At 42.8% G+C, this 17034-nt stretch overlaps 1 protein-coding gene across 6 annotated transcripts in view; it reads right to left on the reverse strand.

Moving 5' to 3' along the window:
* The window catches only part of IQCH (IQ motif containing H), a 187065-nt gene that overhangs the window by 155368 nt on the left and 14663 nt on the right, over nucleotides 1-17034 (reverse strand). For 5 of the 6 annotated variants that reach the window (XM_084783866.1, XM_084783869.1, XM_084783865.1 and 2 more), the window contains exons 4-5: nucleotides 13867-13984; nucleotides 862-978 (exon numbers count right to left, since the gene is read on the reverse strand). In XM_084783866.1, the coding sequence (XP_084639992.1) occupies nucleotides 862-978; nucleotides 13867-13984 (235 nt within the window). The remainder of the gene's footprint in view (nucleotides 1-861; nucleotides 979-13866; nucleotides 13985-17034) is intronic. The other variant, XM_084783870.1, reaches the window with a different exon arrangement.

The following is a 17034-nucleotide window of genomic DNA, read 5'->3' on the forward strand; positions in this document are numbered from 1 at the left end:
AAGGGAACCAGGATGACTTGATCTGTGATTATTAAGCACGTTAGAAATGGTTTGTCGAATTTCATCCTAAAAGTAATCTTACTTTTAATTTCACTAAAATATACATTTAAGAGCATCAAGAGAAGCCAAAGGTTATAAATGTATTTTTAAAACATATAGATTTCACCTTAGAAGTTATTTTTACTATTAGAAATGACCTCCACTAGTTTTCTAGTTAGAACAGAGCACCACCCCTAGATGTCCCAGGAAACCCATGGCACAGGAAGAGGCCAATGCTTCCTCTGGGGCAACTCAGCCAGGGGCCAGCAGCAAGGGGTGCAGCCTCTCCTGCCGCACACACGTGACAGCTTTGCCTCCAGCACTGTGCTGTGGTGGAGATGCAGCCCCGCTAGCTTTGGGGTGGGAACACTTGCTTACGTGTTGCACTGTTACTCCGGGGGGTGCGGAGTGCGATGCTGGGAAGGATGCTGTGGTGTGGTTTCCATAGCTTTTCCTAGTGGTAAGCCTACAGAGCAAAATACCTGAAATTCCTTTCATTCTTTCTTTTCTTTTCTTTTCTTGTTTTGTCAACTTACTACTTCCCTGTTAAATTTTGCCACTAGCTCATTTAAGGTGTATCAGTCACAACAGCAAAAATAATTGGAATGAGCTACAAATTGATCTTTTAAAATAAGTCTACATTTTCCTTAAACATTACTAATTACAGACAGAATAAAAGCCACTTCACTTCATTAAAAAAAAAATATCCCAAGGACAAAAGAATCAGTCTTACTTAAAATCTGTATTCTATCTTCTACCGCTGACTAGTGGCTTGAAAGCTTTTTTAGAATCCAGAGCTAGTTAAAGGCGCTCATCACTTACCTGGGCTTTCCTCTGACTAATGTGTGGCAAGCTGATGCCATAGCTCACATTCACCGCAGCCCTGTGCTGCGCGTTCTCAGGGTCCTGCATGATCTTCACATTCAGCTCCGTCTTTGGCTGAAATAGAGACAATGACACTTTTATGGAGAATGAACAAAGATGCTTACTAACGTTTTACATCCTCAGAGCAATATAAAAGTCTTGGAAAATAAGGACTTTAATGTAATTCTCACTAGGAAAAAAAAAAACCCTGGATCTTTTATTCACAGAAAAGGAGGCTGCTGCTCTATGCATCCTATCATGTGCACAAATGGGTCCTCAGACACCATCCATCGGCTCAAAATCTAACGCTCCATGTCAGCCAGGACAGACAAAGGACAAGAATCTCTCATCTCAATTTATTTCTGGCTTTCCAGGTCAAGGACGTAGTGAATAAAATCTATGCTCCAGACACACAGGTAGAGGGCTCTCTTGATCTGCTAATGTGGCCACGTTCCTCTGGGGACACTTACAGGTAGCTCTTGGTTTAGACCTGAAATTTTAATCACAACAAATGTGTCTATGCCTTTGCGGAGATTTTGCCATCTGTAATTAGCACTTTCGTTAGGAAAAAATCAAGAGCATCATGTTCCAATGACCTGCTCTTCATTTTAAAGGATTCCTATCAGAATGGCTGTGGTGGAGGGCCCTGGAAAGATGTCAGGAAACCTAGGTGAGCGCCCTAGCCTGGACTGCTGGATGGGACTCAGCTGGAAGTCAGCCTGTTTGCTTGTCAAGCTGAGTGAGATGCTCTCATGGGTGCTGCCCTGAGAAACGGGGCTACAGCATCAGGTTCCAGTGGTGGTCGGCGGGAAGGAACAGGCAGCGGCAGTCCCTTGTGAGATGCTGCATGACTTTGTGCCACAATGTAATTCACAAACCTGTGGTTTTGTTCACAGACCTAAGCCAGCTCACTGCTATCTAGTTCCAGAACATTTTCATGTCCCCCAAATGAGGCCTCACACCCACCAGCAGTCCCTCCCAGTGCCAATGGCCAGTGGGATACTTTGTGTCTCTCTTCAGACCTCTATTCTGGGCGTTTTGCACGACTAGAAGCACATTCTCTGGACTTGGTAAGTTTTACTTTTAAAGGTACTTGGAGGTACTAGGAACAACTAGCAAATGTGATTTCCGTTCAATCAAATATTTGAATTCAGAGGGTGATCCGAGTGAGGCAAGTGTTTTAATGGATGCGGTAACCCAACAGACTGCCCCATAATCCACTTATTTCTTTGAACCCAAGCATTCATAAAAAAGTCTGGGGTCAAAGCGAAGAGGCAAGGTACAAAAATGACAAAGGGACAGATCTTGTCGCGATGAGCTAGCACATGCTCCAGATTTCTCTTCTGTTTTTAATAGCTCCAGAATAACCAACCCTCCAAATAACTGTCCCCAGCTGCCCTTCTTATTTAACCCCTGAGGAGACACACATTTCAAACAAGGCATATCTTGTGACGGTTGCCCTTAAGAGCATGTGGTAGCGGGAGTAATGTAGAGCCCAGTGACCCGCGGTTTTCCTTCTGTGGCTAGCCCACACACACCCGCAGTTCTGCCGAGTGCCTCTTTTAAATTGAAATTAATACCTGAACATAATTTTTCCTTCTTATGTAAACTTTTGGGATAATTTCCATCCTACCAAGGACCAGGAAATTGCTAATATGCATTATATTGACTGGATGTGGTTTCTGGAATTAGGAAGCTTTAGGGAAGTGGGTTGGTGGGAACAGCTTCATCCATCATGTCTCAGCTTTGTCAGAACTTTTAAACTCTGAGATCACTGGACCAGAGAGGCTTTCTTAGTTTTCTTACGTCCATCAAGTTTGTGTGGCTTCAGGACTGGCCAGAGTTGCTGCAAGCACCAGCATTAAGACCCGGTTGTTCTCTGCCCTATTTTATATCTCTGGACACAGATGATCTGCAACTAAATCACCATGTAATCAGAAATTGTAGGATGGAATACTGACTCTTATTGTGGGCCCCTAGAACAATGCTCCTGAAATCATTAATCACCTCATCTTCGCCGTGTTGGCACCAAAGCATGAGTCTATCAAAATGATAATATATAGCCTGCATGACTTTATTTGCCTTTTCAAATGTTAGATTCTGGGCACACTGACATATGTTTATAATCCTAGCACTTGGGAGGTGGAGGCAGAAAGATTAGAAATTCAAAGGCCAGCCTTGGCTACATGAAAATTTGTTTCAAAAATAATAAAATAATGTAAAAACAAATACTGCCAGTGAGATGGGTAAATACTTGCTGCCAAGCCTTACAGCTTGAATTCCATCCTTAGATCCCACATGTGGGAAGAGAGAAACACCTCCTGCAAGTTGTCCTCTGGCCTTTTCACAAGCATGCACACACAAATAAATACATAAATAAATAAAATTTAAAATGAAGTAAAAATATATGTCAGGCTGGAGAGATGGCTCAGTAATAGGCCAATTGCCTAGCATTTGAGAGGCCTTGAGTTTGATACCCAACAATGAATAAAATATTGAAGATAGCTTCACTGAAAGTCATGATCAAGTGGGCTCAGTGCCTAAATCTGTGTTACAGTCTGTAGGTATGCTCAGAAAACTTCTTATGGGCTTAGACTGTATTATAAGATTCAATAATAAGGGTTTATTTTTCTAAGAAAAGCAATTAGAGATTAAACACCAAAAGGAAATTAATCATTCCATTGGGCAGGAAAACCACTCTCTAGAAGACGACCTTTCCCCAGCAGTTAAGAGAAATATCAGAAATAACTTCAGAAATTTTTCTTCAATTGGTCAAGAAGAGACAGCAATTTATTTAATCTATTTTGACTCACTAAACAATCTAAAATTTGCATTCTCTCCTTTTGATAGTAATTACAAACAGATATATCAAATGTGACTCTCATTTAGACTTTGGTTTGTAAGAACAAAACTTATTATCAGAGCCAATTACTGTTTTACCTACATGGCTGCACAGAAGCAGGGAGCTCAATTTTCATCTCATCAGTGATTTTGTGGTATTTATTTTATTACTATGCCCACAACGCTATATAAGAAGGAAATAGCTTATGCTATTAAAACTAGGGCTGAAATACAAGCGGCTAAGGTTGCTTCTGGAAGAACTTCTGAATTAAAAACACTAGGCAGCATGTAATGCCAGCTCCCCAGACAGGGGCAGACCGTAAAACAACGCGCAGCTGTCTGAGCGGCAGCTCCCACACAGAGTAATCAAAATTGAAATGCTTCACAAACAAAGTTGAGAGAAGCTATTTGCCAAGTTACAGTATTATCAGCAGATCATTGTTCTCAACAGTGTCTGCCCCAAGTAATGTCTTCTAAAGTGGATATTGCTTAATGCCATATTCCCAATGGTAAAAGGCATCTTCCATGTAAATTGTAAGGCCAGAGAAAGGACAAATAGGAAAATAATTCAGTCACTTTTCACTCATTCTCACAACCATGATTTTATATATTGAAAAGAGCAATAGACAGTGATGCCCAATTTGAGCCACATGAGTTGAATTTCTCATCTGTAACATAGGGAATAATATCAGACTCACGGGGTCATTTGTAAGATTCAAATGACTGATGTATGTTGAGTATCTCATAAATTATAAAGTGCTGTTCAGGGAGAAACTTGAAAAGAGAGCTTACCGGCTAAAGGGGTGGGGGAGGGAGGCTGCAGTGGACTGAAATGCCTCAAATATATTAGAAGGCACGAGTTCTTAATAGTCGTCCTCCAAAATACCTAATGATAACATCAACAAATTAACTTGGAATTTAGAAAATAAAAAAGAGTTAGGCATTTAGTGCACTTTCCTTTAAAGGTCTATTTTGTATTCACCAAGAACATCTAAGGAAAACTTCTTTGTGGACAATAATAAGAGCTGAAGGAATGGCACAATTTCTCCTACAACTGGGCATTCAGGTAACAACACCCAAGGCAGCTAAGATCCACGGTGTGGAAGGCTGTAGTTTTATAAAGGGCAGACCAAGCTGATTGGAGCTGGATTTACTGGTCAGCCATAGTATCATTAAAAGAGAGTAAAGAAACTACAAAACCAGGCATGACAACTCAGATCTGTAATGCTAGCATTCAGGAGGATCACAAGTTCAAGGTCATCCCCTCCGCTGAATAGTGAGTTTAGGCCAGCCTGGGCTATGAGAGGCTCTGTTGAGAGGGGAAGGGGCAGACTTCCGCCTATAGAAGATGGGGATGGAGGGAAGGAGATGAGAGTGGCAGAAATCATGGTAGCTGTTAAAGCCAAGTGACAGTTATGTACATTTCATTGTATATTTGTGGCAATCCAAAAACACAACTTCTTAATATGCCATCACAGTTAAGGTATAGTTAAATTATTTTAATAGCATTTCATTCTAACACATGCTCTCTCTCTCTCTCTCTCTCTCTCTCTTTCTCTCTTTTGTTTTCCTTTGTTTGTTTTTGTTTTTTGAGACAGGGTTTCTCTGTGTAGCCTTGGCTGTCCTGGACTCACTTTGTAGATCAGGCTAGTCTTGAAATCACAGGCTGCCTCTGCCTCCCTAGTTCTGGGAGTAAAGACGTGCGCCACCACACCCAGCCTAACACCTATTCTCAATGGTTTCCCTCCCTGACAGGAAGGGAAGGCACAACAAGCAGAAACCCTACCTAGGTTCAGCAGCACCAACTCTGTGCTGTTTATTAATAGCTAGATTCCAGCCTGATGCCTCGAGTTCACAAAGCTCTAAGGATAACCACGGCTTTCCAGATGTGTCTGTCCTGTTTCTGAGACCTGAAGAATGAGGTCAAATGCTTATTCCAGTTACTCGGTGGCAGGAAGGAGTAGGTAGGTACTATCACATCCAACTTCAACAACGTGTTTAAAATGGAGAGGGGAGATTGGGATAGCTGCCTACAACCAGAGAAGGTTCCTTGGCAAAGGAGCACCAAGCCTAATGACCTGCAGTGGGGAGATGGATTTGCTTTGCCTCTGACCCCAGCTCTCTTTCCATCACTGGGATGGAAAATAATGGGAGGCTTCCTTAGATATGTCAGTCCATGATAATCTTTCTTAGAAGATGGCAATGGGGGGGGGAGCTGGAGAGATGGCTCAGAGGGTAAGAGCACTGGCTGTTCTTCCAAAGGTCCTGAGTTCAATTCCCAGCAACCACATGGTGGCTCACAACCATCTATAATGTGATCTGGTTCCTTCTTCTGACCTTCAGGCAGAACACTGTAAACATAATAAATAATTCTAGAAGAAAGAAGGAGGAGGCAATGATGTGAAAAAAAAACTTAGTCAGCCATGCAAAGATCTGAGATTCTCCAAAGAAGGAGAAACTAAGTGAGAGGAGCCGTCCACAGACACACTGCACTGCAGGGAAGGCTGAGAAATGGATGGATGACCTTAGTCATGGCAGGATGCACAAGCCACGGATAAGGAGTACAAGGATTCCTGTCAGTCATGGAGATGGGGAAGCACACTGAGTAGAAACTAGCTTCTGCCCTGACCATGAGGGAAAGAAAGAAGTGGTAAGAAGTGAGGTCCTCACAGTAGTAAGAGTTACTAGAAGCAGCCTGGGATGCTCTGAGGTGATGCACTTCCTGCTTCTGACGCAGCCAGGACTCCAAGGTAATGGCAGGTTTTCCACACTGCTGTAAGGGCCCTGCCCCACTGTCGGCCCAATGCCTGTCTCAGGACTGTGGGTTCCCACAACAGGTCACAGCACATAGCAGCACTGAACCAAAACATCTGAGTTGAAGGCTAACACATGGTGTGAGGCAAGGCCAGCTTTCAGTTTTACGTTTTGTATTCTTAAAATCTGCCACAGTGTAACAGTTATTAGCTTACAGGGTGTTACACCAAGGATGCCAGTCTGTGCAACTTTAAAAACTTTTAATTACATTTGTTTGTTTGGGGGTTACAACAGTGTGTGGTGAGGGGTGGAGGACAACTTTGAGGAAGTAATCTAGGATGTGGGTTCAAAAGCTCCAATTTAAGTGTCAGGTTTGGTGGCTAGGGTCTTAACTTGCTGAGCCATCTCACCCAGCCCCCAAACATTTATAAAACCCCAGCTTTTTAAACAAGGTCTGCTAAATTGTTCAAGTTGACCTTGAACTCAACACACACACACACACACACACACACACACACACACACACACACACACACACATAATCTTGTCCCCTCCTGAATATTGAATAACAGCATGTACTGTTTATATCTCCATAGGGAATTCAGCCATGGCTGGCTAATAGTGTGAGACCTGTAACGTCTTCAGTGTTTTTTCAGAACCAACAGACCCAACCTCTGTCTAATGTTTATGGTACACAGGCCACTACAACTCCATGGCCCCCTTGCTATTAACTTACTTAGGTGTTAGTGGCCAGAAAATAGCTCATCTCCTGCCAGGCTGACTAACACAGCATATGAAATTGGGGTGCCACTTCTGAGATGTTAGTTAACTACAGCATACCTTACAACAAAATCTGGACAGCAGGCAGGTAAGACGGTACAACCAGAAATGGCGCTGCTGTCCAGAACCTGAGTTCAGGCTCCAGGATGCATGAAGCCAGAGAAAAGAATGGACTCTGGTGTTCCCAGCCACCCCGCCCTCCACACGTGCAGCCTGGCACATGCACTCCCAGCCACCCCGCCCTCCACACGTGCAGCCTGGCACATGCACTCCCAGCCACCCCGCCCTCCACACGTGCACCCTGGCACATGCACTCCCAAACCCCACACAAAACAAGTGAGTGATTGTAAAGTGAGTCTTGTTTGTAGTTTATACTTCTGGAACAATTATATAAATAAAATATGCAATTAATTGAATCTTCTCATGGGAATACCATTATGATATCGGCTTACAGGCCCATTTCTGAAGCCTGAAAGACAGCCCCAATCCAGTAGGAACCATGTCCCATCAGCTACAACTTAGCTACACTGTAAACTACAAGCCTCTTCAAAGAAGTTATAGTGCATATGTACACCAACTAAACCCTAACAATTACAGTATAAGCATATGTCTGGCAGGCGCCCAGTACAGCACATAATTCTAATGCCGCTCACAAGTGCAGTCAGAATTACTGCAACAAGTCAGATGTGAGGCTGAGAGAGACACCTCCCCAGCATTGGGTGTTCAATTTTCAATCTGGTTTTTGTCATTATCCAGAAACCTTTCACAATTGTCAAATTCTCTGTGACCCTCAACATTTAAGAACACAGCCTACAGTTTAAGAAGCCCATGGGCTGTATATTTATTTTCAAGATGTTTGAGTTTTGTCCTGCCTCCTCGGTCCACCATCTATCCCACTAGACTGTTTAGTTAGAGCAGAGGGAGAGAGTGGCTCATGCTTCCTGTACCTCAGAGGTCAGTGGGGAGGAGTCACAAATACTAACGGGAACGCCTGTGCCTGCTCAGTGCTCACCATGCACAGGCACTGCTGGGAACACTGCCCCTGCCACCTCACAAGGTGCATGCTGCCTTACCCCCACACTGTGCAGTTAAGGACCCGGGCCACGGAGGCAGCAAGTGACTTGCCAAATGTGACTAGTAAGTGCTGGGGCCAGGACACAAGTTCAAACCATGCAGTGCCCCATACAGGGCCTGCTCTGGGCTCCAAACTATCTACACACAGGTGAAAGCCACAAACTGAAGTGTCCCTGCTTTAGGAGTGAAATAAATGCAACAGGAAAGCCTCCCCAGCCCCTGGCTTTGATAAAGAGCAGGGAATGCCATCTGGGCACTCACAGGGGCAATCTGAGTATGGACTGGGATGTATTATATCCACGAGCACCGTTCACTGTATTAGGTGTGATAATGGTATTGCAAGTGGGAAAAGCTTATTTTAAAAATGCATGCGAAACGCATTTAGAGGTGAAATGTCATTAGGTCTGTACTTTAAAACACTTCAGTAAAAATAGATGAAGCAAAAATGGTAAAGGTTAACAATTGTAAAATGTAAGCAGAGAAGGTGGCCGTTCAAATGCTGTTTTTGTTTTTATGTTAGGCCATGACCTGCACTGCTGTGTGGCTGACCTGACCGGGGCAATGAGGATGAAGAAACGACAGACACCCAGACATGCGTACAGAGAAGCTGGGCTCATGTGCGCTGGATGCTCTGATTGGCCAGGAGCAACCCAGAACGGCATGTGTGTTACACATCTGAGTGGAGGAGGCGAGCTCACTGGCATGTGGCTGCTGAAAGCCTTTATTTTCTCCATCTCCGTGCATTACTCAGACTCTTGAGCCATTTCAGGAGAGCGCATTTTGATCAGACTGCAGAATGCCCAAGCTGGGCATGCTCAGTCCTCTTCCCACTCGCGACCTGCCATGCCTAGTCTTTTCTGAATGCAGGTTCCGCTGCCTGGGAACTCAGTGCACACACTCTTCCCTCGGTGCCTAGTGTCTCACGTTCCCACTGAGTCTCTAGACCTCACCTCAAGGAGCTTTATTGCCCTTGAGTCGGAGCTGGGTGCTCCTCAAACGTTCCCAGCGCAGCACTTACCCTAAGCTTTATTTTTGTCTCCCTAGGCATCTGTTCCAGTGACGCTACCTGCACAGGAACAGGCGCATGTCTATATTCCCAGCGATCAAAGGTTGGAATTGCCCCTTGGATTTTCCAGCTTAATAGCACAGGCCTCTATGCCGGTGCTGGAGGCTGCCGCTTTCCCTGCACTCCACAGTGCAGAATCAGAGCTAGCGTTTGTGTTAGCAGATGATAACACTTTTTTGAAACAGGTTTTTTTCCATGAAGTCCTGGCCATCTTGGAATTCTCTAGGTAGATCAGGGTGGCCCTGAACTCAGAGAACCACCTGCCTCTGCCTCCTAGTGCTGAGATTAAAGGCATGTGCCATTAGGCAAGGCAGATGTGCATTTTAAAGCAGATGTCATCAATAATTAGGGGTAAAACATGTCCAGGGAGCCAGGCCTGGAGAGGAAGTCAGGTCATTGTGGGAAAGGGTCACCTCCCTCTCTGAACAGAGCTCCCCCAGTGCCAGGAACACAATGGCGCTCTCATCAGGCAGCACCCCTACTTCCTGTCATTACTCATGTTCATTGACTAGGGCTCAAAACTCTTGGAGATAAAATACGGTTCTGACCAAAGTTTAAATTTCTTATGCAATAATATTAACTGTCTACTTTACAGTGGTCCTAATCTCAGATACTTTCATTGCTTTTGTAAGTCAGAGGCTTCTAGTCTCTGGTCTCGTGAACAAACTATGATCCTTTCTAGATTTAGCAGAAAACACACACACACACACACACACACACACACACACACACACACACACACACACACACACCAAGCAAACAAACACCTAGAAGTATACTGGAAGCAGCAGCTACTGAACAGTAAGGAAGATGAAGACGTGAGCAGCCTTACTGTAGCATGCTGTCTCTTTCTCACCAGGGTTCTATTGCTGTCTGCTGTTCTTTTATTGATGGTTTGTCTCCTCTGACTCAACTCTAAGTTGTGGCAGCAGAGACCTGTTCTGTCCCAACAAGCCCTTAACCATCCTTGGTAAGCATCCATAGACAGTGTCTGAATGGGTCTAATGTAGCAACTGCACGACAGAGGCATGGATGGGCTGCCCTGTGAGTGCAAAGGAGCCTGCATGGATACTCACCTCAGGCATGAATGTAGCTTTGGTGGTCTCTGTGGTGGTTTCATTTATTTATTCAACAAGTATTTATTGAGAGTCCCTTGGCACAGTACAGCAATGAACAAACTAGTATAGATTCTATACTCACTGAACTTGTAATTTAAGAGAATGACAGACCTTAAAAAAAATGTAGGTCACTAGCTACATCTGTAGTAAGTGTGAGCAAGAAAAATGCAAGGACTTCTAAAAAGGGTTTCCTCCATGACGGCTGTGTAACTTTGTGAGTACACTAAAATTCCACCCAACTAAGCAGTGCAAAATGGAAAGTTTGATGGCATGGACATTCGAACTCAATAAAGCTGTCATAAAAAGGATACCATGAGCCAGGCATGGTGGCACATGCCTTTAATCCCAGCACTCAGGGTTAGGGCTAGGAGGGAGGCAGAGGCAGGTGGATCACTGTGAGTTTGAGGCCAGCCTGGCCTGCAAAGAAAGTCCAGAACAGCCATGGCTACACAGAAAAAAATAAAGAAGGAGGAGGAGGAGGAGATGACCACCTCAGTGGGTACAAGCATGACTTTATGGCCCTGCATTTCTGGGTTCACAATACCAACTCAGAACGTGTATTCTCCTGGACAACATATCTAACATTGTGCACTTTGGGCTCTTTCAAAATAAACTGAAGATAATGGCAACACACCTCCCTCTAGGATTGTCCTGAACATTAAATATATTGGTATTTCCAAAGTAATGAAAATTGAGTACCTGTAATTACTTTGGGGAAGCCAGTATGCATTGCATGTTCCTATCTCTCCCAGAGCATATGTTGACTGATTTAGCCCTGCTGTGATGCTCGATGGTGCAAGGCCTTTGTACAGTGAGTAGATTATGAGGGTGGAACCCTCAGGAATGGAGTTAGCGGCAGACTAGGCAATTGGCCCTCACCACATACCCAATCTGCCAGCATCTCGACTGGGCTTTGTAGCAGCTGTAACCAGAAGGAACAGACCTCTTTCTGGTCAGTGTGTGATACTCTGTTGGAGAGGGCTGAACTGACTAACACAAGAAGGGAATCAGAATCAAAGTGAAAAAAGCACTCTCTGGAGGCAAAGTCAGAGACCTCATGAGCTCTTTAAAAAGCCTATACTCAGGGCTGGAGAAATGGCTCTGCAGTTAAGAGGATTAACTGCTCTTCCAAGAGGACCCAGGTTCACTTCCCAGCACCCACACAGCAGCTCATGACTGTCTGTAACTCCAAGATCTGATACCCTCATACACAGATATACATGCAGGCTAAACACCAATACACACAAAATAAAAATAATTTTTTTAAAAAATCTATACTTTACCAAACTGAAAAATCTAAAAGAAACAGATAAATTTCTAGATAGATATGAACTACCTAAGATATAACTACTTAACTTACTAAGTTAAATCAAGAAAAAGCAAATAATTTAAGTAGGCCCATAACACCCAGTGAGATAGAAGAAGCAATTAAAAATCTCCCAACTAAAAGAAGCCCAGGCCTGGGCTGGAGAGAGGCTCAGAGGTTAAGAGCACTGTCTGTTCTTCTAAAAGTCCTGAGTTCAATTCCCAGCAACCACATGGTGGCTCACAACCATCTACAATGAGATCTGGTGCCCTTCTCTGGTGTGCAGGCACACATGCAGGCAGAATACTGTATAAATAATAAATAAATAAATCTTAAAAACTAAAAGAAGAAAGAGGAGGAGGAGGAGGAGGAGGAGGAGGAGGAGGCGGCCAGGGCCAGACAAATTCAGTGCAGATTCTACCAGACCTTTATAGAACTAATACAAAAACTCTTCAAACTATTTTTGCAAAATAGAAAAGGAAGGAACATCACTAGATTTCTTCTACCAAGCCAGTATTACCCTGATGCCAAAGCCAAACAAGTAAGAAAAAAAAATTTTAGGCCAAAATCTCCAATGAACACAAATGCAAAAATTCTCAACAAAATATTTATAAACCTTATTCGCCAACACACCAAAAAGATTCACATCAACTAGACTATTCACCATGATCAAGTTGGCTTCATCCTGAGATACATGGATGGTTCAACATACATAAATCAATAAACATAACCCACCACACAAATAGATGAAAGAACAAAAGTGCTCATCTCATTATATATAGAAAGGCCTTGAAGAAAATCCATCATCCCTTTATAGTAAAAGTCCTGGAGAGAAAAGAAATAGGGTGACATTTCTCAACCTAATAAGGGCAATTTACAGCAAGCCCACAGCCAACATCTTGTTGAATGGAGAGACACTCCAAGCATTTCCACTAAAACAGTGAACAAGACGAGATGGCTTCTCTCTCCAGTCCCACTCAGCACACAACTGGAGGAAATCAAGGGGCACAACCAGGAAGGGAAGAAGTCACAGCTTCTTTTTCTGCAGATGATGGGTTCTGTATGTGGGTAAGACCCACAAGGCTGCCCCAGGAAATTCCTACAGCTGATAAATACGCTCAGCAGAGCAGCAGAGAATGTTCCTTCTGAACTGTATTATAGCTACATCCAAACAACAGTAATATCAAAGTATAGAAACAGACCACAGCATGCATCAGAATATCTAATTTAAGACACAATGTAAATATTTACTCCTTAAAAAAATTAGCACAGAGAATGAAGCAGCAGGCACAGGGCCTACACGGGTCTGCACCAGCACCTTTGTGTATATAGGATAGCTTTTATCGTTGCGTTTCTATGGGACTCCTGAGTGTGAAAATGAGTGCATCTCTGATTCTTGTGCCTGATCTTGGGACTCTTTTCCCTTTGTTTGGTTGCCTTGTCCAACTTCAATATGATGTGTTTTGCTTTATCCTTTTATAGTCTATTTTGCCATTTTTTTTTTTAAATATTGGATTGTAGGCAAGCCTGTAAGGAATTTTTTTAAATTAGTGGTCAATGGTGGAGGGCTGAACCCACTGTGGGCGGTGCCATCCCTGGGCTTGTGGTCCTGGGTTCTATAAGAAAGCCAGCTGAGCAAGCCATGTGGAGCAAGCCAGTAAGCAGCACGCCTCCATGGCCTCTGTGTCAGCTCCTGCATCTAGGTCCCTGCCCTGCTTGATTCTTTTCCTTTGGTGATGAACGACGATATGGAAGTGTAAGCCGAATAATTTTTTTCCTCCTCCATCTCTTCCTCAAAAGTACAACAAATTAAATGCCACCTTTAAAAAAAAATTAGCAGGTTTTTGGGGGGTATAATTTATATATCAGCAGGCTCCCTTTCTGAATGCAGAGTTGTACATCTCTCATCACTATATATAACTCTGAGATATTTTCATTATCCCCAAAGAATATCCCTGAAGGATTATGCCCTGGCCTCCCCTCCTCCTGGCACTTACTCCGCTGCTGTCTCCATGTGTTCCTACCTTTGCTTTTGTAAGGCCATGTGAAAATGTGCCACGATGTTTTTGAAGTTGCCAAAGTTTACCCTCAGACTCCGTGGGGAAGATAAAGGATTTCTGGTCAATTTCAGTTGGAACCAACCTAAGTAAACGGAAAGAGGGGTTAAAATCTACTGTGTCACTCCAGAAGCCCCTCAAATCATAATGTAAAACAATGTTTGCTACTTAGGACTGCCGTCTATAAGAAATATGCTATTGGTGACTAAAAGTCTTCAGCAGTATAGAGCAATCTGTATCAGTGCTACCAGTATAAACTGCAACTGTTTGATTAAGCACAAGAACTTTCTAGTCTGATAAAGACCCTATAGCATGAATAACAAGTACCAGCTCTGGCTCCACATATACAACAAACAATTGACACAGTTGTTATACCATAAAATATAACTTTGTAGAGAAAAACACATAGTGTTGTATTTTGTTTAATAAAATAAAATTATAGGATAGCCAATGGTAAATATTTTCTTTAAAGATCTGCTATTTTATTATTTTTTTTTAAAGATGTATTTATTTATTGTCTATACAGTACTCTGCCTGCATGTACACCTGCAGGACAGAAGAGGGCATCAGAGTAGATTGTAGATGGTTGGGAGCCACCATGTGGTTGCTGGGAATTGAACTCAGGACCTCTGGAAGAGCAGTCAGTGCTCTTAACCTCTGAGCCATCTCTCCAGCCCAGATCTGCTATTTTTATAGTTGTAAAGATTGATAGCAGAGCTAGTGAAAGGTTTTCTTTACTAAGAAGTAGAGTGCTCCAGAGCAATGTAAAAACAAAGTAAATTTCTTTTTACTTTATACTTAATTTTTACATGTAAATAAATGCAGGTTCAATTTCTATAACATGATCAATATAATTAAAATGAATAAAATCAAGCCACTACTATAACTTAATCTCTTGAATTTACTATGATGCCTACTTTTGTACAATTATCATTAAAGAGCAACTTTAATTTCTGGATTTTTTTTTTCTAATACATTAAAGACATTGAATGTGATCACCTCCATTTTTTTTTTCCAAGACAAGGTCTCTCTGTGTAGCCTTGGCTGTCCTGGACTCACTTTTTGTAGACCAGGCTGGCCTCGAACTCACAGCAATCCGCCTGCCTCTGCCTCCCGACACCTCCATTTTTATAATAAGCAAAAAGCTAGCTAGCTAGCTATATATAGATATAGATACATTTGGAGGATGGATGGATGGATGGATGGATAGATAGATAGATAGATAGATAGATAGATGATGAAAGAACTGCAGGGACCAGGCTCTAAAATGTAGCTTTTGTGGAAACCTAAAGATGAAAATGGAAACAGAAGATGCAAGATGAAATTGAACACGCAGAGACCTGTAGTCACAGCAAACTGTAAACGCTGCATAATTCATAACCACATGGCGCCCTCCGAAGTAAAGATCTAGGTAGCCTGTTCCCATCACAACACTTTACATCCAACGAAAATACTGAGGTATGCTAAAGGCAAGGAAAATAATTTAAAGTGATGTATAAAAATATAGACACTGATTTCATGGTGGTGAGTATTTTGGAATTATCCAGCCTGGGATATAAAATGGCTATGATTAACATGCTTAAGACTTCCCAAGGATTTATTGTGCATCCAGGTGTTATAGCTGGGGATTGCAGGGAAGAAACTAAAACCATAGCATATGTGAAAAGGGAGAGCGCGAATATGAGAGGGAGGGGAAAATTAACACAGGAAATAGAATCGCCAAGCTGTTAATGTTTCCCTGTATTAAGGGCAAAGCCCCTCCTGTAGAAAGAACAGGGGGATTTGGTGGATACAAGAGCTGGTGTGACAGTCATTTCCCCCAAATCCTGGAATCCAGAATGGCCGCGTAAGAAGGTTTATACACAGTTAATAGGAATTGGTAAATTAGGTCAAATAAGACAAAATGTGTGGTGGGTTAGATGTGTGAGCAAACAGGGAAATTGAGACCCTAAACGGCTGACATAACCATAAATTTATGGGGAAGTGAATCTTTTACAACAATGGAGTACTCAAATTAATATTCCTGCAATCCCAGAGACAGCTCATGATCAAATTAGGGGGAAAATGGTAGATGCTCCTGGGGAAGGTATTGATATGTGTCACTAAAACCAATAACAAGCTGTGTCCATTGTCCAAACACAGGACATCACGGGGATTAAATTTCCAAATGTATAAGGCGGGAGGGCACTGTTGAAATACCAACAGCCCTACCCCTAAAATGGATGACTGGCAAGCCTGTGTGGGTAGATCAATGGCCCATAACTAAGGAAAAAAATGCAGACACTCAAACAGCTGTACAAGAGTAGCTGGAGGCTCAACATATACCAGCCAGTGGAATTCCCTGAGATTATATAAATATAAATATAAATATATATTTATTCAGGAAAATAGAGAATTTTAACAGATTTAAGAGCAGTGAATAGAGTAACTCAACCTGAGTCCTTTACAACCTGGAATTTCTTTACCTTCTTTTGTAAAAGTCACTTTTATTCACCTGATGTAATGATGTCTCAGAGGCTTAATGCCTCTGTCTGACAACCTAGACCTAGTCCTGGAAGCCTCTAGTCTTCATATAACCTACTCTGGGCGTGGAATGTTTCCAGACTCTGAGACTTACCGCTGAGTAAGTTCTCCCTTTCCAGCTCCTTCTGAACTCTGGCTATCAGGTTCAGCTCAGCTGTTCTATCTCAAACCCCTCTGGGACAGAACAGCTGAGTTCTATCACTTACTAATTCAAGCTGGCTTCTCTAGGCTCACACTAAATAGCCCTGCTTGGCCTCATACTAACCTTGGCAATATGTCCTAGTCTTCTGCCTCTCTCTGTCTTTACCTGTGTCTAGCTTGTTCCCTCTCCACAACCTGTCTCTGTACAACTGTTCTGGTAAAACTGCCTCCTCTCTCGCTCCCTCTGTCTCTGTGCTATTCCCTTTTAAGTCGCTTCTCCTTCCTCTCTGTTCTTATGAGAGTTGGCCATATCCTGTTCTGCCTCTCAATTAGACAATCCTTTCAAACATGGCTACTTCCTTCTACTAACTAACTTTATCTTCATTGTTTGGGTTTGAAGGTGTGTGCTAAGGGCATGTCTATATTTCAGCCAGAGGGATTAAAGGTGTGCGCTAAGGGGGTTTCTGAATT

The sequence above is a fragment of the Acomys minous genome (genome assembly GCF_964271855.1).
Source record: "Acomys minous genome assembly, chromosome: 5".
NCBI lineage: Eukaryota > Metazoa > Chordata > Mammalia > Rodentia > Muridae > Acomys > Acomys minous.